At 39.4% G+C, this 22,806-nt stretch overlaps 2 protein-coding genes across 2 annotated transcripts; both read left to right on the top strand.

Moving 5' to 3' along the window:
- The first annotated feature begins 939 nt into the window (after positions 1 to 939).
- slc39a1 (solute carrier family 39 member 1) lies at positions 940 to 8,136 on the top strand. The gene is made up of 4 exons (XM_085405358.1): positions 940 to 1,198; positions 2,557 to 2,687; positions 3,096 to 3,398; positions 6,012 to 8,136. The coding sequence occupies exons 1-4, from the start codon at positions 1,084 to 1,086 to the stop codon at positions 6,363 to 6,365; spliced, it is 903 nt and encodes a 300-aa protein (XP_085261484.1). The 5' UTR covers positions 940 to 1,083; the 3' UTR covers positions 6,366 to 8,136.
- Positions 8,137 to 11,944: 3,808 nt separating this feature from the next.
- Positions 11,945 to 19,322, top strand: rlbp1a (retinaldehyde binding protein 1a). Its single transcript, XM_085411761.1, has 8 exons — positions 11,945 to 12,315; positions 13,001 to 13,041; positions 13,473 to 13,601; positions 13,696 to 13,900; positions 15,104 to 15,282; positions 15,366 to 15,524; positions 17,510 to 17,620; positions 17,712 to 19,322. The coding sequence occupies exons 2-8, from the start codon at positions 13,033 to 13,035 to the stop codon at positions 17,856 to 17,858; spliced, it is 939 nt and encodes a 312-aa protein (XP_085267887.1). The 5' UTR covers positions 11,945 to 12,315; positions 13,001 to 13,032; the 3' UTR covers positions 17,859 to 19,322.
- The last annotated feature ends 3,484 nt before the right edge of the window (positions 19,323 to 22,806 follow it).

The following is a 22,806-nucleotide window of genomic DNA, read 5'->3' as shown; positions in this document are numbered from 1 at the left end:
AGCCAAAAACATTCCCTGTGGGGCCCCTGTACTGGAGACAACCCTGTGTGACACACAGCTCTGAGTTCTCATGTAGTGTGGTCGGTCGGTGAGGTAGACCCAGTATCCATGACGTGAGGTGATGGTCCACTGTGTACTCCAGCTCTCCTTCAGAACTGTGGGAAGAATGGTGTTGAAGGCGCTGGAGAAATCAAAGAACATGATTCTCACAATGCTCCCAGCAGTCTCCAGCTGAGAGACGGAACGATGTGGAAGGTGAGTGACAGCATCATCCACTCCAATGCCAGGTTGGTAGGCAAACTGAAGTGGGTCCAGTGATGAGCTCACCAGAGGCCGAAGCTGAGCTAGGACCAGCCGCTCCAGGGTCTGCATCAGGTGGGATGTCAGAGCCTTCGGACGTAGAGTCTTTGGCACTGGTACAACACAGAAGGGTTTTCCAGAGCTGTGGAACTCTCCCCAGCCTCAGGTTTAGGTTGAAGATATGCTCCATCACCCCACACAGTTGGTCTGTTTCTCCCTAACGTTTAGCAGTTAGCACCACAACCACAGTTTAAAATTTTAACAAGAAATAGCTTTGATCTATTAAAAGTAATAGAAAAAAAATTCAACCACAGTGATTATACGATATTTAAAGTGGGATTTTGTATATATAGTTTTCCGCATAGGTTTTATTATTAAGCAGGACTTGGATTTATTATTATTATTATTATTATTATTATTATTATTATTATTATTATTATTATTATTATTATAACTACAACAACAATAATAATGTTGTTGTTGTTGTTGTTGTTAGTGGTAGCAGTAGAAGTTGAGATTGTGGTAGCAGCATTAAAATCATTATTAGAGAAGCATTGTTACTATAAAACAGTAAAGAGTAAAAATTCGCTTTTTTCCTCATTTGTTTTTAGCCACGCCACTTTTGTCCCTTCACGGTCCTCGTAGCCTGCTCTTGTCTAAATAACAACCCTGCGGCAGCGGCGGCTCGTCTATCAGATTCTTTAGTTGGAACTTGCTGGAGTCGTCGTCTTGCGCCGATGTTAACCTAATATTTGTACCTCAGTCCTGAACTGACACTACACGATGGAGTATCTGTTCCAGGTGAAAATCGGCGCTCTGATCGGGTTGTTGCTCCTAACTCTTCTTTTTGGATTTATCCCCGCTCGGATCAAATGGTTCAGAGAGACAAATGGGACAGGTTGGTACACACTAATATGAAAAAGGAATGGCATAAGCAGCTGCTAATAGCAGCAGTATCTGTATTTGAGAGGATAAAATATGTGACTGCTATAATCTGATTTTCAAATACCGAGATCTCACCAATCTCAGCTCAAAAGGCGGAAAGGGGGAACAAATTATTAATATTACTTGTTCTCTGTTAGTTGTGTCTCGATGTCACCAATGCCGAGCTAAACGGGAGAAGTTGCTCATTCCTGTAAGGTATTCCTGCCTCTTTTGGGATTTGCTGCCATTTACAGATAAAGGCGGAAACCTTAATTTGCAAGAAATGTAAACGAAGTTTAGTGTAGCTTCAGAAAAGCCCAGTTACAGGAGCTCAATGGTTTCACCGTTGTAGCTTCCAGTGGATCACATGATCACATATCACCTCGCTGAAATGTTTTAAGTGCTGCAGTTGATTTTTTTTAGCCCGGTCCTGGAAACTGAACATGCGCAGCACAAGTGTTGAAAAACAGGGTGGGTCTCACACGTGGAGGGCAAGATAATGCTGTAGATATTTTAATGTCTACATTTTGACGGTTTATTATTTCTAATATCACAGCAGTCATTTATGTCAGTCTAAAGGGTTAATCTGTCCAATCAAGTGAACCATCCTCTGACCTCTGGCTTCAGTCACCTGATAGCTGTGAAGGTTAAAACTCTGATGTCACATTTCTAGAACACAAAAGTGAAAATATGAATTTGAAAAAAATGTGTTATAGAGGTGAGTTAAGTTCGGCTTTCTTACAAGGAAGTGAAAGCATCAATTCTGGCTTATTGCTGCTGGAGTCCTCTTTTGAGTCATCATTGCTCATGAGTGTGTCACATGATGTTCCAACAATTCAAAGGGTGGAGGGAAATCCCGTGATTTATAGTTGGACATGTACCATTAATCTTTCAGATTTAGGTTTAGGTTCTACTGAACGATCAGATGAAGCTGAAGGCTAGTAGTGATTTAACAAGAGCCCGGCCCCTCCTGTGTTCAAAAATGATGACATCATTGTCAGTGTTCTTTATTTGTAAACAGTATGTTTTAGTGACAGGTCATAGTTTATTAGATTCCCAGCAATACATTTTGCATACTAGTCAGTAGCATGGGCTTTTTATCTGTTATGTTCTAATAAAAGAAATCAACATATAAGCTAGTACAGCTAGGGGAGTAATACAGACTGCCATCTGGCCAGGCCTCTGTTGTGAAAGAAATTTGATCTCCATTGGGTTTCCTGGTTATAGAAGGCTAAATAAACCAATAAAAAAGCCATTATATAGGACAAGGTTTTACTGCTGTGTTTAAGTTTGTGCTGAAACATAAAGCATGTTTTGTCTTCCTCTTTGCAGATATTCATCGCATGGTTCTCAGTTTGATCAGCTGCTTTGCTGGTGGGGTTTTCCTGGCAGCATGTCTGCTCGACATCATTCCGGATTATCTGTCAGACATTGGCACAGTGCTGGATGCTCGGGAGGTGGAGGTATCTCGGAATAATGATTTAGACGAACTCATAAAGGAAACAATATAATATAAGATAATATATCATATATTTACAATGCATTGATCTGTATTCCCAATTAATGTTATTTTTTTGCATGAACAACCTCAGATTTTCAGATTGTCACCTGTTCAAAGTATTTGTGGTCCAAAATTCAAACATATTTGCTCCACAGTCATGTGAAACCGCAAGATTGAAAGGCTGTTTGTTATAGCTCAAAATACTATTACTCCTATTAATGCTGATATTTTCTATTTCATCTATTTTCATCTTCTACAGTAGATATCCTGTCTACTATTTCCTTCCTGTGTTAAACATCTATTCACTAATTCTTGATTTTACCACATTGACCCCGCTAACTGTTGAATCTCTGTATCTGGTCTTAAAAAGACCCCCTTTCCCCTTCCAGAGTTCATCATAGCTGCCGGCTTCTTCATGGTCCTCATACTGGAGAAGATTGTCCAGAGCTTCCGGGAGATGAGAGGGGCTCGTGAGGAGAGTGCTCCCCTTTTGCATGACCATGGGCACGGCCACGGGCTAGCCACAGCCCGTGATCTGGAGAGCAGCGGCCACCACGTTCATGTAGACTTACAGGCTCACTCCTCCTTTCGTTCCTTCATGCTCTTCCTGTCTCTCTCACTCCATTCAGTTTTTGAGGGTCTTGCTATTGGCCTGCAAAGCACTGACTCGAAGGTAAGACAGACCAAATCACCTGACGGTAACTGTGATCGCGCGCTCTTTTTTTTTTTTTTTTTTCTTCTTAATCCACACAAACTTTTAAAGGCTCGTAATCGCACCTCTCTCTTGCTACGTGTCAAACCCGTGTCAGCATTTATTTGGGAAATTAATGCTCAGGTGAAGTTGAAGTCATGTTTGCAGAGCAAGTTTCAGTTCAGAGCTTCAGAAAACTTTGGCAGCAAAATGAGTCAGATTTATTTCTACTGATCGAATGACAGCACAAGCAGCTTTAGCAGAATTTCAGTCAGCATCTTTCATTCACATGAAAATTTGATGTGTGTGTTCAGCTGTACTTTACAACTGAGAACAATATATACAATACATAAAATGTAACTGTACTGTACAAAAGTCTTGAGTAAACCCCAGTTTCCTTATATGTTGCTCTGGTCTAGAGCAATAGCTCTCCAAGCTTTCTAACACTTTTTCTGTTTCTTTGGACATTGGCTGCTTTTTCACCCATTTTCGGTCCACTCCCTGTACCTGACCATTTTCAGTACAATGTTTATTTTTTGTTAAGCCACTTAACACTGACATATGAATAGGGATGAGTATCGTTTAGGTTTTATCCGATACCGGTGCCAAATCGTTACTTTTGAAACGGTGCCGGTGCTCAAACGGTGCTCAAACCGGTGCTTAAAGAATGGAGAACACAAAATTGGTCCAAAAACCTCTCATGTTCAGCTGTTTTTTGTAAAAAGATAACAATGTTAGCCTTTTCTGCAGCTATGGGGCATATATGGTATCACTCTTGGCTGGAAGCAGTGCTTAAACAATGGAAAAAACACAAACTTTGTCCAAAAACCTCTCATGTTTAACTGTTTTCCACTTTTTCTTTGGTCATTTTAGCCTTTTTGGCCAGGGTGAAGGGAGTATCTGCCATCAAACAAGAGGACAGCCGCATGTAGCTATGATGATGTTTGCTAGTTCACCTTACATGCATTAATGTAATAACGTGGTTAGCCTACTCAACGTAAATTACACACGAACAACATTAAGCTACTCACCCAGAGAAGAACGGCTGCTGCTGCCATCATCATCCTCATCATTTCTGCTACACTGGCAGGGCTAGGGGCCAGGACTCTCCTCTTCGTGTTTTTGGGGGATGATGCATAACAGGCAACCCACCCGCAGTAGATGTGCTCGGTGTGAGGTCTCGCAGCAAGCTATCATACAGCGCATTTCTTGGCTTTTTAAAAAAAACGCTATGCGTCGCCAGGTGTTTCATCGGATTTGAGGTGTTACCTCCTTTGACAGTATCACAGTATCAGCTTAAAGCACTTGTTGCAGGCTGCTGAGTTTGCATATTCTGCTGTGAAGTACAGCCAGACTTTTGACCGCTTCGCCTTGGACATTTTTAATCTGTAGCTCTGCTCTAAAAGAACGTACATACCTGGACCCGCCTACTATCCTCGGAAACGTAAAATGATTGGCTAGAAGTGTATCACAGCTCAGGAAAAAAAAGCACCGAAATAAAGCACCGAAATGTGCGCTGCTTTTCGGTCTGGTTACTACCGTTTATGTCAGAACCGGTGCCATCATGGCACCGGACACCGGTACCCATCCCTACATATGAATCATTCAAGCATAAACTTATCAAAGAACCTATTTTAATTGTATCTTTAGGCACTTTGTTACCAGCAGTCTGTTGTATAAACGTGTGATTTGTTGCCAAAGATAACACAGTTTGACATTACATTGTTTTTTTCACCACCAAGGTGATTTCCAAAGAGCATTTCTCAGCAGGCTGTCTCCTTTATGCTTAAAAAAACCAACAACAAAACACACAACCAAAAGAGTAACGTTGGTTATACCACATATTGATGTTCTAGCTCCTTACAATTATATAAATACGTTGTATTTGTATGTATGTTTGGACGTTTCAGTAAGTCCCCAGGATGGCTTAAGACTTTTGCACACTACTCTACAAATATTGCTAGGGATGGGAATTGATTAGAATATATCGATTCGGTTCCTCATTGATTCTCGCTGGGTTGTTATTGGCTCCATTTTCAGAGTCACCGCCATTGCTAAGCTGCAAAAAGCAAATTACATTCACACAAATTTATTGCATGCTGTGGGTCAAATGTTTGTGCATGTTTGTTGAGGTATTCCCCCTCTTTCCTGTGATCAGTGTTGGAGTCGTGACTCACAGTCATTATTACACATACTACACAGAACACTTTTATTAAAAGTAATGGACTGCATTACTCAATTACTCCCAGGAAAAAATAATTTGTTGTACCACTCACTAAATGAATTCCATATTAAAATAGCTGAAACACTTATCGGAGCCCATTGCAGTAGCTGTCATAAATTTGTGTTTTATAAAACGGCTTCTTCTCTGGCAGCTGGTGAATTTGTTAGAACTAAACACATAATAATTAAAACATGTCACAGAATAGATTCCTTTTAATAATGACGGAATTCCTGCTACCATTAAACTTCTATAATTTAGCCCCAGCCTTAGTACAGCTAGTCATCTACATGCTGTTGTTTGTTTCATTGTAATTACAGCTTTATAACACAAAGTAAATCTAAATATACGCAAAATGTCTTTATTTTTTCCAGGTACTGGAGATCTGCATCGCTATTCTTGTTCATAAGAGCATCATCGTGTTCAGCCTGTCTGTGAAGCTGATCCAGAGCACAGTTCACCCACTGTGGGTTGCCGCTTACATCGTAGTGTTTGCCTTGATGTCTCCTTTAGGCATCGCCATCGGCATCGGCGTGATGGAGGCTCAGCTGACAGCCGGACCTCTGATCCAGGCCGTGCTGGAGGGGCTCGCTGCAGGCACGTTTGTTTACATCACTTTCCTGGAGATTCTCCCGCATGAGCTGAATTCCCCCGGGAATCAGCTCCTTAAGGTGATGTTCATCCTGTTCGGCTTCACCATCATGGCAGGTTTGACATTTTTGGGTTGAAACTGACATTTCGTTACTTTCGGCTGACATTTCCGTCAGGATATCCCTTGCATCTGTTGTACAGCTCCCACAGATTCACTTCACTTTGGTACACAGAGACAAACTTGAAGGAAGACGTAGCTTTGCTGCCACAGGGTCACACCTACTCCTGGAGTCGTTCATATCAAAGGAGCGTGACAACATTTGGCATTTTATTGATTTACGTTTTAACTTTTACAGTATTGCATATTGAAATACAGAGGACCAAGACATGAAGAATCAATGTCAACAAATGCTATAAAATACATCAAATAGTATTAAAAATAATTGTAGGCTAACTTGTTTCTAAAATGTGACACATCCTAATATTTCCGTTCTAATTTGCATCTGTATTTAACTTTGTGGTAATTCACCAATTTTTTTTTATTTTAATGTACTTTTTCAAGAGTGCTTCCATATGGTTTTATATTTGTGTTTTATTTAACCCACCGCCCAACTAAATCATGTGTTGCCATTTATTTATTACATATTTTTAAGTGTTTTATGCATTTGTGCTTAAACATGGATTTTCAAGGGAGAATTGGTACTGGGGGTTGTTGTGTAAGAGGGAAAATAAAACATAACAATAAATAAATATGAATATTTAAAAAATGAATGATTAGTTTATAATAAAACGGAAATATCACTGGTAAAAATTAAATTTAAAAAAAGATTATTAATACAAAGGTAAATAAATACAGATGCAAATTAAATTAAACCAGTCAAAAGTTTGTCCAAACCTGTGACTGGATTGTGTTTCTGTCGCATTTTATAAATGATATACATTTGTTTATATATCATTTATTTGTATATTGGTTTTTGATTTGGGCACTTTTGGCCCTCCATAAAGATGAACTACTGACTGCAGTGCTGCATTTGTTGAATTCATCGCTGATGTTATTTTGAAATGCATGCTGAACGTTGCCTCTGAACTTTCAGGATATGCACATCACCACTGCAACAAAGGGGCAGTCTATAAGTATGACCTCTTTTAATTCATTCAATCACTATGCCTGGTGCCTCCAGAGCTTTAATATTTATAAATCGCAAGGTCAGCGGAGAAGTTTGACAGTTACTTCTTTCCGAAATGCACTGATTGTTTCTTTACTTTTGTTTCACGCATGTTGTTCTTTACAGTTGGCTCAGTTGGGTATTTGGGGTTTGTAAACTGGTTTTTCACTGACCCGGTCTTGTTTACTAAATGTTGTTTTTCCAGTGATTTTAGTAAGTTCTTACATATTGTTCTTAATACTCTTATTTTACTTCTTATTACTGAAAAGATGATGCATCACTACTATTTTAAAAAGGGTTGCAGGTCTAGTATAAAGTATCATATTTCAGCCTGCTTACACTCCAAGTACTGACTGTTATATTTAAGCAGTGAAGTATCTCTTGTGTAATCTTCTGACTCCACATACGTGCCAAAAGCAGGAAGTATAAATTTGATTGGCATGAAAAGGACACTGTCATCAAAAAAAGTGTTATAATGACATGACATGTCACATGCCTCGCCTTTTTTATTTTTATTTTTTAATGTCACCTTTGGTTAGCCAAAGAAATAAAAGCCACTCCTTTTCTTTAGCACAACATCACCCAGTTTGCACTCTAACATATAAAAATCATTTGAAAACCTTGACTGTCTTTTTATAAGCAAACTACATGTATATTTTGCGCCTTATGGTCATTCTTCTCATGAGAAACACGACTGCTTTTTGTTAACCTTTTCAAAGTAAAAAGGAACTTTAAAAAATGAGTGCAAGTTCTGGTTCTTTGTTTGTTGTTGTTGTTGTTGTTGTTGTTTACAACGGAGCTTTCTCGTTGTCTCATCGTCTCATCGTCTACTTTCACTCACACATGATCTCATGCATGAACCCCAAATGTCATCATTCCCTGACTTCAAACCAAAAACTGCAAAATAAATAAGATATTTAAAGTAATGGAACTAACACACATACAGAGATTCCTTCATTTTTGAGTGGGATGTGAAAAGAGGAAGAATTTTTAAAAGAGGAAGATCACAGAGAGGGTTCATGATTGCAGGGGTGTGGTATGGCTACGGGCAAATGATGTCCTGTGGTGACCTCTAAAGGGAGCAGGTGAAAGAAAAACAAGTCCAATGTGAATATTTAACTTAACAAATTGGGTTTTTAAAATTTTGCGTGGTGTGTTTGGGGGTTTGATTGCATTTGGCAGCAGATTACTGGAGCCACATGGTGGGAGTGTTGATCCTCTGTCTTATAGCCTCATCCAAAATGGACAGCATACCAAACAGACAGAAATAAGAGACTTAAATCTAAGTTTTTAGGAATACCATTTAGTGATTACGTGTAGGCACATGAAGGCGACATTTCAAGGAGGTATTTTAACATTTGCAAACACGCTGGTCATCTCACTTAATTTTCTTTTTAAGTAGTAATTTAGTGTGGAACAACCAGGGTCTAAATCGGGGTGGGGAACTCCAGGCCGTGAGGGCCGGTGTCCTGCTCGTTTCAGATCTCACCCTGAGTCAACACACCTGAATCAAATGCTTAGTTCATTACCAGGCCTCTGGAGAACTACAAAACGTGTTGTGGAGATCATTTAGCCATTTGAATCAGCTGTGTTGGATCAAGGGCACGGTCTAAATAATAAAAACAGTGATATCGAAGTTGTATGCTGGCTGACTGAAGATCTTGAATAAATAATTTTACTTTTAGCATTTAATTTGTAGTACATCATCTTCATTCCCTGAAATCTTTAATACACTGTAGATTTTGCCCTAATAATTCCCATACACTGAATACATTTTACTTCTGTTGTCCACAATGTTAAAAGCATCCCCTTAGTATAGTGTAAGTCCCCTTTGTGCCCCCAAATGTTGGCAGTGCCCATATGGAAAGAAATAGTAAAAACTTATATGTGATTTGCTCATGAAAGTGGCCACTTTCTCATTACTTTCATACATTGTTTTAGTAAGTATCCAAAACATACAAGTTTCATTATATAATTTTTCAAGGGATCTTATATCTGTTTTCACTCTTATATGCTTTTCATACAAGTTTCACACAAGACAGATACAAACTTTATAAGATTTATATATATCTTTTCCATATGGGTGCCTCTACTACTTGCAGTGTCGTGTGGTGCACTGTCAGGGAGTGGCAGCTATGTTTTGAGGGTCTACAAAGTAAAATCCACATGAATGCCAGGAGAACCCTGCACTGTAAAAGGATGCACAGTATACTTCGCACTTCAGAGGTGATCAGAGTGCACTGAAACAGTAAAACAGCTCGAAATTCTTCTTTATTAGATTTGTGGTCACAGAGTCCTGCTTGTTGGCTTGCAGGGTGACATAACTGACAGGAATTCCTTCGCATCTTTGAGCTTTACTCTAACCCAGAGACAAGAACAAAAAAAAAAAACATAGCCACATCCGATGTGATACATGGAGGAGTGGTTAACCCCTGACTGCCTCTGTAAGGCAATAAGAGCTTATTCAAAAAAGCAGAAAGAAAATCACTAATGAGAGCCTCTGATAGACGAACAATGACACAGTAAGCCTGCCAGTTCTAGATCACAGAGGCCTCAGTGTGTGGAGGAAGGAGACCCGGCAGAGCATCAAGCTTTAGTGTGGGGTGGACGGTTTACCCATACCTCATTAACCTCCTTACAGTAATGCCATTGAATACTCCCATTTTGTCTCGCCGACATGCAGATTACATCCTAAGTACCTAAAATGCTCTCCTTTTTCATGCTGCGATGGCACAACTTGGTCTTAGGAAGCACAATGTCACAAACCACATAAAAAAACATGATTTGTTTTTTTATAATTGCACAGAAAAGGTTTTTTTGAATGCACACCACATTTCAAAGATTGTTGCCATTTAAAAAAAAGGAAAAAGATTTAGGTGACAAATGTCATATGACTCATCCAGCCATTAAAGATACAGTCGATCATTGCTTCAACCTTATGTGATTAAAAAAAATGAATGTTTTACTAAAAAATATAGATCGATTTGTGTGTATTTACGTCTTCCAACGAACTGATGCGTTCACATAAACTTGGTAATAATCCATTAAAAATGCATAAGAGCAGGCCAGTTATTGGAAACCGCTATGTTGCCGCCATCTGGACATCTTGGTTCTGACTAATTACATTTTATGTATGTGAGCAGAAACTAGCATGTTTCTGCTCACATACATAAAAAGCATGTCAAATTGATATTGTCTCAATTTTGTTATTGTCAACAGCATAGAAGAGCGACCGTCTCCACTCTGAAAAGCTGACAACAAGCCAGCTGAAAAAACCCCAACAAGCACAGGTTATAAGCTAACATTACGCCATCTATGTTTGCCTTGAGTGTCATAAGAACCTTTGACTCTGATACTGAACGAGCAGGGAGAGCTCAGAAAGCTCACTTTTAAGGAAACTGGTCTTGATCTTCAACAAAATTCAACGGAGTTGAATTCAAGTAGTTCGCTCCTTGTCCATACTCAGCCTCTCGTTACATTCTGTTCCGTAGATTTTATGTCATCTGTCTTAAAGACAAAACAAGGGAAGAGAAAAAGAATGGGGAATAGAAACTAATGGCCGGCAGTATTAAAAAGCTTAAACTAAAGAAAAACAAACTTAAAACAGACACACATCTACGTTAATACACATAAACACGCATACATATACGTGTAAAGTTTGCATTCTCTCCTGCTTACACTTATGATCAATTAACAAATCACCTAGTTAGACTAATTACATTTTTAACCAATTCAACATCTATTTTAATGAGTTACTGCACTGGCATTTCATAAGTACACAAAAAACTGACACGAACCTCCAGCATGTTTTGACCAGACAATGGCAGTTAGATGATAAAATATTAGGGGGTGCTCATGAACTCACAAATCATAATAAAGGGAACATAACAAATTTCATATCAAACATATGTCACAGCAACTACAAATGCTTAGTGGTATTAAGGTCACTCACGGTCAGCTAGACTGAACAACCAATAAAAGAAACTCTAAAAGAAATAAAGCAAAACATGGATTCTCACTTCCTGCAATTAGTGAGAGGAACTAAAAGAGAGGCCAGTTTGTCTGATATTGTGCAGTCATGGATAAGTAATCCATAATGTGGGACCCAAAACAAGTGATCCCCTCTGAGGAGGATTTCAAAGAATGTGCATAAAGGAATAGCTAATGGTCCTCTCGCTCATATGACATTTCCTCCTTTCATGTCACATGTGCTGGGTTAACAGCACATGTGACATGAAAGGTGGGATTTCTCCTACATCAGTGATAGTGAAATGCATATTTCATGAGAATGTGGAAATAAGTGCTAATAAGAACTGTTGTGGAAGGTTTGGTCCAGGGTACGGTGGTCCTAAGGTGCAAAACAAAAAACACACCACTTTGTTTAATTCATGTGTTTTCTCAATGAAAGGGTTTCTTTTATTCTGATTTTGAGGGCAGCGCAGTGGTCACCTCACAGCAAGAAGTTCCTAAGCTTGATTCCTAAAGCCAGACCAGGCTCCAGCCCCCCCACAGTGCTGATTTAGATCAGCAGAAGAAAACGGATGGATGGCTCTTTTGTATATTTCTATGTACATCAAGAGCAAAAAAAGAAAAGAAGCCGAGTCATATACCTGTTCAATAAATCTTTTTTCATACAATTAAAATAAAAAATAAAAAATAAAATTTCACTTTTTAATTTCATTTAAAACAAATTCTATTCTTTGTCTTGCATGTTTCATTTTGGCACCATGGGACTCCATCCCAGCTCACGCTTTGCATCGCAGTTTGCATCATCTAGATTAGCCACCTGTCGTAATCCACTGTGTCATTTTAATCCTACTTTGAGTGTTTTTTCTTCCAGTAACTCCTCCCCTCGTGGTCCTCTCTGTCCCTGCTGTCTCCTCTGCCACTCGCTGTAGGTCTCTGATCCTGTCTGCTCGAGGTAAGGCTGCTCAGCTCTAAATCATTCGATAGACAGATAAACACAGACAAATAACATATGAGCACTTTGAGGATATATGTATCATATTTTGTGTAGTAACTAAAAATCACATTAAAAACAAAATATTTTTGCTTTGATGTCAATTGACAGAAACCTTGTTTTTTACTTTGATTAATACGTCTTTCATAGTTTAAATGAAGGATTTATGCATTTGTGCTAAGTTTCTTCTATTGTTTGCTGCACTGCAATCAGGTTTGAATTTTGCTCTCTAAAGAGCCTAAAACACTCACTGAAGAGAAACTTCAGCACCTGTGTCATGATTCTTGGTTAAAGAGCTTTAACTCAATTATAACAATTATTTGGCTTTATACAGAATTGAAACTATATTTAAGCAAATTGTTTATATATATATATATATATATATATATATATATATATATATATATATATATATATATAAACTTTTCAATTAAAAAAATGCTTTCAGTCAAGCTGCTTAATGAGCAATACAATGTATTAAAGACCCACCTCTTCATTTTGAATGCTATTGCGTCCTCCTGGTGATGTTGTATTTGTGTAGTTCTCAGATTATGTCATACATCATTAATTGAAAGAGCGTCTGCATTGTTTCTTTTTGGTGTAATGTGGTCACCTTCTGTTTGTGCCAAATCTTCTTCCTCCACAGTTTTAGCGTCGCTGCTGTGAGACGCTGCAATCATGGCTACTGTAAGTTCAATTTCTCTGCAACAGTCCAGAGTGCTCCAGTGTCACTTTATCTCTGTTTACGGCAGTTAGGTCAGTTTCTGGCCTCAGTTCAGTGGTTCAGTGTGGGCTAAAAGCATTAGAGGGCTTTGAGGTCTAACTGTCAGCACATGATGCTGCTTAGTATTGTTATTGTGCCAGTAAATGCTGGCTCTGGGATGGGTCCTTAAGCTGTTTTTAAGAAATGGCCTTAGAAGTCCTTTCTGCAATCATGTGAAGCAGATTAACCAGACGTTCGCTGGCATGCATCGTATGGAGTCCGGAGGTCCTTGGACCCATTTTTTGCACAATTAATGCATACTTTTATTTTTATTTGAAAACTACTGAAGCCTGAAACGATGAGGTAAAACACAAACAATAAAGGAGGATTTTAACGTGGATTTTTTGTCATGCAGACTGGTACTTTTCGCATGGTGTCAGAGGAGGAGCAAGCAATGAGGTCAAAGCTGGAGCATTTGACAGTGAAGGATCATGGGCCTGTGTTTGGGCTGTGCCACAAACTGCCTGGACACACTGTGCAAAAGGTAAAGTAAGCATAGTTTCTAATGGCAGCAAATACACGAGTCATATATATGGTCCTTGGATGGCTCAGGGTTCGTGCTGATGTTACCCTTCCAGGCGAAGGATGAGCTGAATGAGACAGATGAGAGACGGGCATCATCACTGAAGGACCTGCGGGCCTTGATGAAAGAGAGGGCAGCCGATGGAGACGGCCTGGCCAAGCTGATCCTGGAGCGCTTTGGGGACAAACCCGACTCTTTGTTCCTGCGCTTCCTCAGAGCTCGCAAGTTTGATGTCGACAGGGCCCACGAGCTCATGAAAGGTGATTTCCAACCTACTAAATACAACTTTATGAGAAGCACTTTATTTCATTGAGTAGAGAGACAAAAAAGAGAGTTTTTTCCTTGCATCATTTTGGCACCCAAGCGCTTCAGTAATTGATGGTGAGGCCTCTTTTGTGCTCCTCGTATGCATGAATCCCAGGCCATCGCTGAGGCAGGGGGGCATGTGTTCATTAATTGGGAGCTTTGAGATTCTTCTGAGTGAGCTGACAAAGCTGTTCTTTGTGTGTCCAAATGGGACGGCAGGTTTGCTTCACTTGTGAGTCCGCCGCGTTCTGCTGGGAACTTCTGCTGCTCTGGGAGCGGGTTAAGATTAAAAAGAGCAATTCGACAATAGTGAGGACACCTTATGACTTGCCCTGCACACACAAAAACCTCTTAATCTTTTTTTCAATCCTCCGAATGATCAGAATGCTGTTTCCTAACCAGATTGGGTCAAAAATGATGCCCATTTATTATTCCAATAATATAATAATGTAATATTCCATTAAACCTTGAGCTGATCTTAAACCTAGTAACCTTAACTCAAGCATCGGCATAATTCTGGAACCAGAATTTCTGAATCTTGGTGCTGCTGTTGTTGGAATACTCCATCCCCACAAAAACAAAAATAAACACCTGCACATTCATCAATATAGAAAAGTTGTTCCGTGTGAGACTGGAATCCATGCACATCCAGATGGACTGTCTTTCCCTCTCTGTCTCTCTCTCTCATAAACACATTTACTGTGGGTTAATTGGTGCCTTGCTTAGATGGACTGGAGCCCCACTGACACAGGACTATCATTGTGTGGGTGCATCAGAAATATGCAGTGCTGTGTACACTGTGGGGTTGTGAGTTATTAGTATCCAGTGAGAGAATTCAATTCAATTCAGTTTTATTTACATAGCACCAAATCACAACAACAGTCACCTCAAGGCACTTTATATTGTAAGGTAAAGACCCTACAAACCCAACAATCCAATAATCCCCTTTGAGCAAGCACTTGGTGACAGTGGGAAAGAAAAACTTCCTTTTAACAGGATAAAACCTCCGCCAGAACCAGGCACAGGGACGAGCAGCCATCTACCATGACCGACTGGTGGTGATGGGAGTAAAACGGGAAAGACGCGCCGTGAAAGAGAGATGGGGATTAATAATAACTAATGAGAATGCAGCTGATCTGTTGGTTGTGGTTCTCCAGGTTACGTACGCTTCAGGAAGGAGTATCCTGAGCTTTTTGAGAACCTGACCCCCGAGGCAGTCCGCAGCACAGTCGAAGCGGGATACCCAGTGGTTCTGCCCAGCAGAGACAAGTATGGCCGCGTGGTCCTGCTCTTTAACATCGACAACTGGGACCTGGAGGAGATCACCTTCGATGAGGTACCCGAAAAGCAGCCCTGCACAGCTGCAGCTCAGTCATCCAAGTGTACTCTGTGAAATATATGTCCTTTTGCGTGTAATAGGTGTTGAGGGCATACTGCGTGATCCTAGAGAAGCTGCTCGAGAATGACGAGACCCAGATCAATGGATTTGTGCTGATTGAGAACTTCAAAGGCTTCACAATGCAGCATGCCTCAGGAATCAAGCCAGCTGAGCTCAAGAAGATGGTGGACATGCTGCAGGTTAGGGCTGAGCGAAATGGCCTAAAATCCATATCACAGTATAACATCACTGCCTCTTGGTGTTCTTTTACGTTCTTTTAATGTAGCTTTTCATTGTTACGCTGATGACCTGCAGCTTTATGTTCCTCTAACCATTGGAAATTGTGCTGAAGTCTCTAAACTAGAATCTTGTGTATCTGCAATTAGGGGCTCGTTATCGGATAATTTCTTGCTCCTAAATACTGATAAGACAGAGTTTACATGAGACTCGAAGGAGAGCACCATGTTGAACCACATGCCCAAGTTTTTTACAGCAGAGGTTCTTGTCCATGCATTTGTGTCTTCACGTATTGATTATTGTAACGGGCTTCCAAAGAAAAGTTTCAGAGGTCTACAGATGGTGCAAAATGCAGCTGCTCGTATTTTAACAAGAACTGGGAAATTTGAGCACATTACCCCTGTACTGAGAGCTCTTCACTGGCTACCTTGTCAGGTTCGAGCAGATTTTAAGATCCTGCTGCCCACCTACAAGGCTTTAAATGGATTGGCACCTTCATACCTCTCCGACCTTTTACACCTTGATGTTCGATCCCGTGCTCTACGATCTCAGGCCTTCTAAAGGTTCCTAGAGACAGAAAAAAGACAGTTGGAGAGCGTGCTTTTTCTTTTCGTGCCCCATTCTTGTGGAACAACCTCCCTCAAGATATTAGCCAGGCACGCTCTGTGGAGGTTTTTAAAACTAAGTTGAAGACACATTTGTTCACCCTATCTTACATGTCTTAATTCTATGTCTTTTAGTTTTTAAATTCTTACTATTTTTAACTTGTATTGTGTTTTTACTTATACTGCTATTTATTGCTTTTATTTATTCATCTTTTTAGTTTCAAATAGCTGTACAGCACTTTGTTTGAAAGCGCTTTATAAATAAAGTTATTATTATTATTATTAATTTGAAGCATGTGCCGTAACGATATATATCGCGATATATTCTCTTCTTCTGTATACCGTATTTTCCGCACTATAAGGCACATTTAAAATCCTTTCATTTTCTCAAAAATCGACAGTGTGCCTTATAATCCGGAATAATCCCCAGAATAATCTGGGTCCAAAACACCATCTGTTTCAGGTCCCAAAGTCAAAGGAACACTGCGGCATCACTGAGTTAAAAACTGTCTAAATTCTTTCATCTTTAATAAAATGATCAGTGTTGCTGCTTTACCAGGTGTAACAATTAAGTTTAACATCCAGGCATCCATGAAAACAGAATTTATTAAATTTAACAGAGTTAGACGTTAGCAGGAAGTCAGCTCGCTAGTTTCCACCTAAACATGATATTTTGACTGAGAGATTTCTAAAAGACTTAAAACGTACAGCTCTGCTATCACTTCCAACATAAATGAAGACAGAAAACGAAACAGCAGTGACTTTTTTAGGGTTGCTGAAGTTGGGCTAGCTGGTATATAATGATGTGTTATGTGATCGCTAGCAACACAGCTATGTTAGCATAAACACAGTGAAGCTGGAGGATGAATGCTATCTTTTTTCCACTCAATAAAAGTTAATGCGAGGGTTCCCGATGACTAGGGACAAATGCAATCGCATGACAGGATGCTGTAAACGGACCAAACTTCAGTCAGGAGAACAACTGAAATAATCAGATGGGAATAGAGCAGCTGCAAGAGAATTCAGCATTAATAAATCAATGGTATGGAAGTGGAGGAAGCGTAGCTTTTGGCTTATTACTGTCGCCCGGCATAATTTGCAGATGATATTGCTTGCAGCCGCTGCAATGCTTTCAACCAAAACAGGCGCAGCTTGATGACTCCGTCAACATGCGCTATCATGGTAGAGCGCCTAGTCAAAATCTCTAACATTGACCAAATTCATATAATTTCTACTGTATACCGTTTATATCGCCCACCCCAACTGCAGGCCCAAACAGACTCAGAATGAAAGCTGATGTGGAGCCTCAAACTAGTTTTTGGCTCTTTTGTGTTTTTCTGCAGGACTCGTTCCCAGCCCGTTTCAAGGCAGTTCACGTTATTCACCAGCCTTGGTACTTCACCACTACCTACAACGTGGTTAAACCCTTCATGAAGAGCAAGCTGCTGGAGAGGGTAAAGATAAGGGACACAACTGACAGCAGCTATATTTTTTTGGTTTTAAATCTAAGCTACATCTTTAAATGCTGATTCTAACTTCCCTCAGGTCTTTGTTCATGGTGATGAATTGGACAACTACCTCAAAGAATTCGATGCAGACATCCTGCCTTCAGACTTCGGTGGAAAAGCACCGGTGGCCGACTACCAGCCCATCGCCACAAAGCTTTTTGGCTCTGAAGACACCGCTCTCTGAAGAAACAATCCTCCCATTTCAAACCCAAGAGTAGAGCCTTTTACCTGAAGTGCTTTTTGTGTGATCAGATCAGATATGTGGTCTGTATTAAGGCTAGATTTTTACTTTTTTTTTAAAAAAAAAAAATTCAGGCAGTACATAGACGTATGTAGGGTTAGAAGCAGGGGATGTTTTGTGTTATATAAATGGAAAAGGTAAAGGATGTTGTTTAGATATATGAAGGAGAGAATAACTGATAGTAATCACTTGTTACTTTACATTGACATGTACTGACATTCCTCTCATGTATGACATGTATGAGTGGAGGAAGAATGACAGAGCTGGTCAAGACCAGACTGATTTGTGTTTGGTGTGCTTTGCCTCATAGATCAATCTGCTGTACACAGAACAACCTTTTGCTTACGACCCCGTGATACAGATTTCAACATAGCAAAGTCTCGAGGGGTGAATTTGAGATTGATATCCAGAGGGAAAACTAATAAGGCATGTTTTAGAATAAAGGGCCTCCTGATGCAGTGCCTTAAATAGGAACAGTTGCTTGCCTCAGTGGCCTTGTTTCAACATATCATGTGAGGCGTGATGTACCAAGAAGATGCATTCTGGAGGTTGCACTGGATTGAAAAATGTCAAATAAAATCTTTTTTGTGCATCTTTTTTTTTTAAATTAATGACCATTTTTATCATTTGTTCTATATTTTAACCAGCTAAACCCACTCTAGGGTTAAATGGTTATACCAGGGTTAATTAATGAGTATATTTAAAATAATGGAGTTTTAAATTAGAGACTGAATGATGTGCGATTTTTTTTAAGGCCGATATCCAGTCCTTATATTTGGTGATTTTAAAATCTGTTATTCTGATGTAGTGGCTGATATATTTTTTTCTTTCAGACACATGAACCATAAACAGATTTCCCACACGTTTGTTGTATTGTTTTTTGTTTGTTTAATGCTCTGCCCAGGGCTGGACTGGGACAAAAAATCGGCCCGGGCCCCGACTAGAGACCGGCCCACCAGGAATTATAGGAAAAGCCATAAAGCCTTTGAATGAAAACAAATGCTGTTGTGATGGTGATGTACACTGTTATGTTGGTATATATGTATGATTACATTTTACATCAGATGACCACTTTGGTTGTAAGATTCAGATAATTATTTATCAAAAGCTAGACATTTTAAATGAGAATAAGAAAGAAAAGTATTTCTTTGTTTGTGCCCCCTTTCCCTGTTAATGCCCTACCTGGCCCCCTGGCAAAACTTTGCTAGACCCGCCCCTGCACAGATGTCAGCTATGTAAAAAATTATCCTGGTGTTATTTGTCTCTCAGAAACAGTTCATAACTTCTCTTTAACTCATTCATGTCACCTAAAAGGTAAACCTGTTTCTCCATCACCTGTTCAGCTCTGATGTTTCAGTAAGGACATCTCCTGGTTACATCTTCATGTTTCCCTCTCACCAGACATCCAAACCGATATCATTATGAGCAGCTTGTATGTCTGTGGCTCCAGCAAACATCACCTGATACTAGAAAGTGATATTAAATAAATTCTAACAACAGCTTAAACATGCAGTTTTCCTCTTTCTGGTGCAAAGTGGGCGATAAACAAACAAGAGAGACGGGACTTGCGACAGAAAAGTCATTGATCAGTTTCGTGATTGAAGTAGCAGCAAGAGAGGGAGGGGGAGAGAGTGAGAGAAGAAGAGGCAGCTGTGCAGCGTAGCTGGATGGCCAGTCCAGCTATCAAGTCAAGTCAAGTTTATTTATATAGCGCATTTAAAAGACATCAAGTGTCGGCCAAAGTGCTGAACAGAGAGATAATAAAATCAAATAAAAAAGAATTAAAATAGATAAGAAACATTGTAAAAACACTGTCAGACATCCGTATATATAGACACACAAAGCAGACTCTTATATACACCTGTTTGTAGAAATATAGATGTACATGCACATATGCAGATACATATACGAAAGTGTACACATTCACACACAAGCACACATACGTGTACATAAAATAGGTGTATACATATATACATGCATACATCATCCAATGAGATAAAAGACCAGAATAACTAAAGCAGAATAAAAGTGGTGTCAAAGAGATGCGAAAGCCTTTGGAAATCGGTAGGTCTTCAAATTTGATTTGATGACTTCCAAAGAGGAAGAGGAGTTTATGAAAGAGGGAAGACTGTTCCAGAGTCTTGAAGTGGCAATGGAGAAAGCCCTGTCACCTCTAGATTATAACTGGGAGCGTGGAACCAATAAAAGCATCTGACTGGAGGAACGCAGAGTTTGAGTGGGTAGGTGCAGGCTAAGGAGATTGTATCTGGAGCCAAGCCATGGAGGGCTTTAAAAACAAATAATAAATCCATGAGTCAACTCCATATTTAACTCGCAGCCAATGTAAAGATGCGAGTATCGGAGTAATACTCTCTTTCTGGTACTGATGCATTTTGGTTGCAGGCGGAACAGGCTTGAGTGACAGATGTGTAAATCGAGAGAGTTACAGTAGTCAAGACGTGATGATATGAAGGCATGGATAACGATTTCCAGACCTTCAGATGAAAGATATTTTTGAGTTTGGAAATGCTCCCGAGTTGGAAAAAACTGCCACGAACAACTGAATTTATTTGTTTGTCCAGCTTAAGGGTAGAATTGAAAATGAAACCAAGCTTTTTTACATGGGGGTGTACATTAGGTGATAGTGGGCCCAAGTCATTTCTTATGAGACTAACAGAGTCTTGCGTACCGAAAATTATAATCTCAGTTTTGTCGTAGTTTATTGTCATAAGAAACTCTGACTGTTATGACCTTTCAAACTACAGACCGAGCTCTAAGCTTTCATTCGTGTCCAAGATCCCGGAGAGACTCTCCCAGCTCCAGGCGTACTTGGACACGAACAATATTGCTGAGAAATTTCAATCTGCTTTTAAGCCATTGCTGGATAGCTCGCTCAAACTCAATAAGCAAGTGTCTGCTGTAGTGAGATCTAGCTTCCACCAACTGCGCCTTATCTCTAAGGCTAGGCATTATGTTCCACATGAGGACCTGGAGAAGCTTATTCACGCTTTTGTGACCTCCAGGTTGGATTTTTGTAATTAATTGTACTACGGTCTAAGCAGCTAGATCATCAGTGGGTAGCCACGTTTCAGTCATAAAAAGAAAGTCCAAGCCATGAGAGACAAACAGGTCATCATGGTATATGAAGGTCTTAGCTGTGGCTCTGCCCAGGCCTCTGTTGCCAATAAGGAAGTTAAAGACCACCCTCTGATGGACAAACTATGCAAGCTCAATACTCATGGTAGATGTTTCTCGCTTATATTTTCTATGCATTGGTTATTATAAACGCTAGTATCAATACATCTGCAAGTAGCTAATATCAGCAAGCTGTAGCTTAAATGAATCAGTGACCAATGTTACCTCATACAGATTTCTAGGTCAAGCTGCTTTTTTAGGCCTGGCAAAACTCCAGAGTTGTCCTATCTTTCTGAGTTTTGAATTTTGTCAGAACCTTTCACACGACTTGATCATAATGTGTACCTAAAATCTGGACTGCAAGCTATTAAATTGCACTGCATTTAAAATACAGATGCCCTTACAGCATGCAGCATTCCCACCAACTGTTCTGTCCTAAACACACCACATATTTGCTAATTGACAGCATAGATGGTGAAAAAACAAAACAAGGTTTGATTTAGTTGTGTTTTGATTACTTTTCCTGTGGTGTAGTACACATGATAACTGGGGAGGTAGAAAAGCTATAAAGATAAAAGGAGTCAATACATGAAGGCTCAATTCAGCACAATCTGTGATATACAAATTATTGTTAAATATTAAAGCGTGTTCTACAATATATTTACAAAGCTCTAATTGGAGGAGAAAAAAGAAACCATTTTTCTTTTGAGAAAATAATTTATTTTGGAACACAATAAGCACGTCTCCTCACATAATTAGTTCACATGCACACCACTGGTATTTCTTCAACAAACACACCCAGGGTTCAGTATCAGAGTACATTATGTTGTGTGACTGCATCCCCCCCTCTAGTTGTCCCAACACACCCTTTAGCCTTCATTCAGCAAAACTGTAAACACAAAATTAAAGCTGTATAATGATAATTGTAGGTTAACACACAGTGGGCTCCCATCCACTTGCCTGGTACTGACAGTTATGGATTCTACATTTAACAAAAATCTTTCTAGAAAAAAACAAAACAATAATATTAAGCAAATTTTACTCCAATCCAAGTTTTTCTTCCCAAATTTTTTGGACATTTTAAATTTACTCAAGATATCTGAGTCATTTAGTTTCCAAGCAATTAAATATGAGCCCATAAACTTGATGTTTGAAGCAGTGAGTTTAGGATAAATACAGGGGAACACAATTTTTTTATCAGTACAGTAAAATAACATTTCAGATCCCAGATCCATGAGAAATTATTACAATGAGTATGACATGTTTTGGTCTAATATACTTTGACACCATTTATTGTCACATTAGTGTTTAAATAATAAGAGAATCCCTTCTGTTTGGTTATTGCCTTTATTTTTCCATCCCTGGTCCCTCAAATCTAATATACACCATCTTTACATAGATGTTTTATTTTTGTTGTTAAAGTGAACAATATTGGATTTTTGGGGATCAGAGGTGGTGATATGACACCACCTCTGCTGTATGTTTACCTATCAACACTCACACTCTACTGCATTTACACAAGCAGATAACACAAGAAGTCATAAGAACAATACAAAAATAAAATTAAAAAATACCCCCAAAATAATTAACTAGAAAAAAAAAATCCAAATAATACATCCAAACTTGCATTTTTGTGCAAAGTTGTGGAGAGGCAAAAACATTTTTCTAAAAAAACAAAAAACAACAACAACAGCAACAACCCAAAACACATGGCTCGTACTGCAGAAACTGGGTTTTTGCTGGTGTCATCGAAATC

This window comes from Rhamphochromis longiceps, linkage group LG1, assembly GCF_057381845.1.
Source record: "Rhamphochromis longiceps isolate RC_006_pf linkage group LG1, R_longiceps_female_GT1.1, whole genome shotgun sequence".
NCBI classification, from domain to species: Eukaryota; Metazoa; Chordata; class Actinopteri; order Cichliformes; family Cichlidae; genus Rhamphochromis; species Rhamphochromis longiceps.
This window is presented reverse-complemented; position numbering and strand designations above follow the sequence as displayed.

What these genes read in the sequence shown, in the direction of transcription:
- slc39a1 (XM_085405358.1), top strand. Translation starts at nt 1,084, where the DNA reads ATGGAGTATCTGTTCCAGGTGAAAATCGGCGCTCTGATCGGGTTGTTG. An exon ending in TGGATGCTCGGGAGGTGGAG is followed by an intron (nt 2,688 to 3,095) that starts GTATCTCGGAAT and finishes GGTCTTAAAAAG; the next exon opens with ACCCCCTTTCCCCTTCCAGA. An exon ending in TGCAAAGCACTGACTCGAAG is followed by an intron (nt 3,399 to 6,011) that starts GTAAGACAGACC and finishes TATTTTTTCCAG; the next exon opens with GTACTGGAGATCTGCATCGC.
- rlbp1a (XM_085411761.1), top strand. An exon ending in AGATGGTGGACATGCTGCAG is followed by an intron (nt 15,525 to 17,509) that starts GTTAGGGCTGAG and finishes GTTTTTCTGCAG; the next exon opens with GACTCGTTCCCAGCCCGTTT. An exon ending in AGAGCAAGCTGCTGGAGAGG is followed by an intron (nt 17,621 to 17,711) that starts GTAAAGATAAGG and finishes AACTTCCCTCAG; the next exon opens with GTCTTTGTTCATGGTGATGA.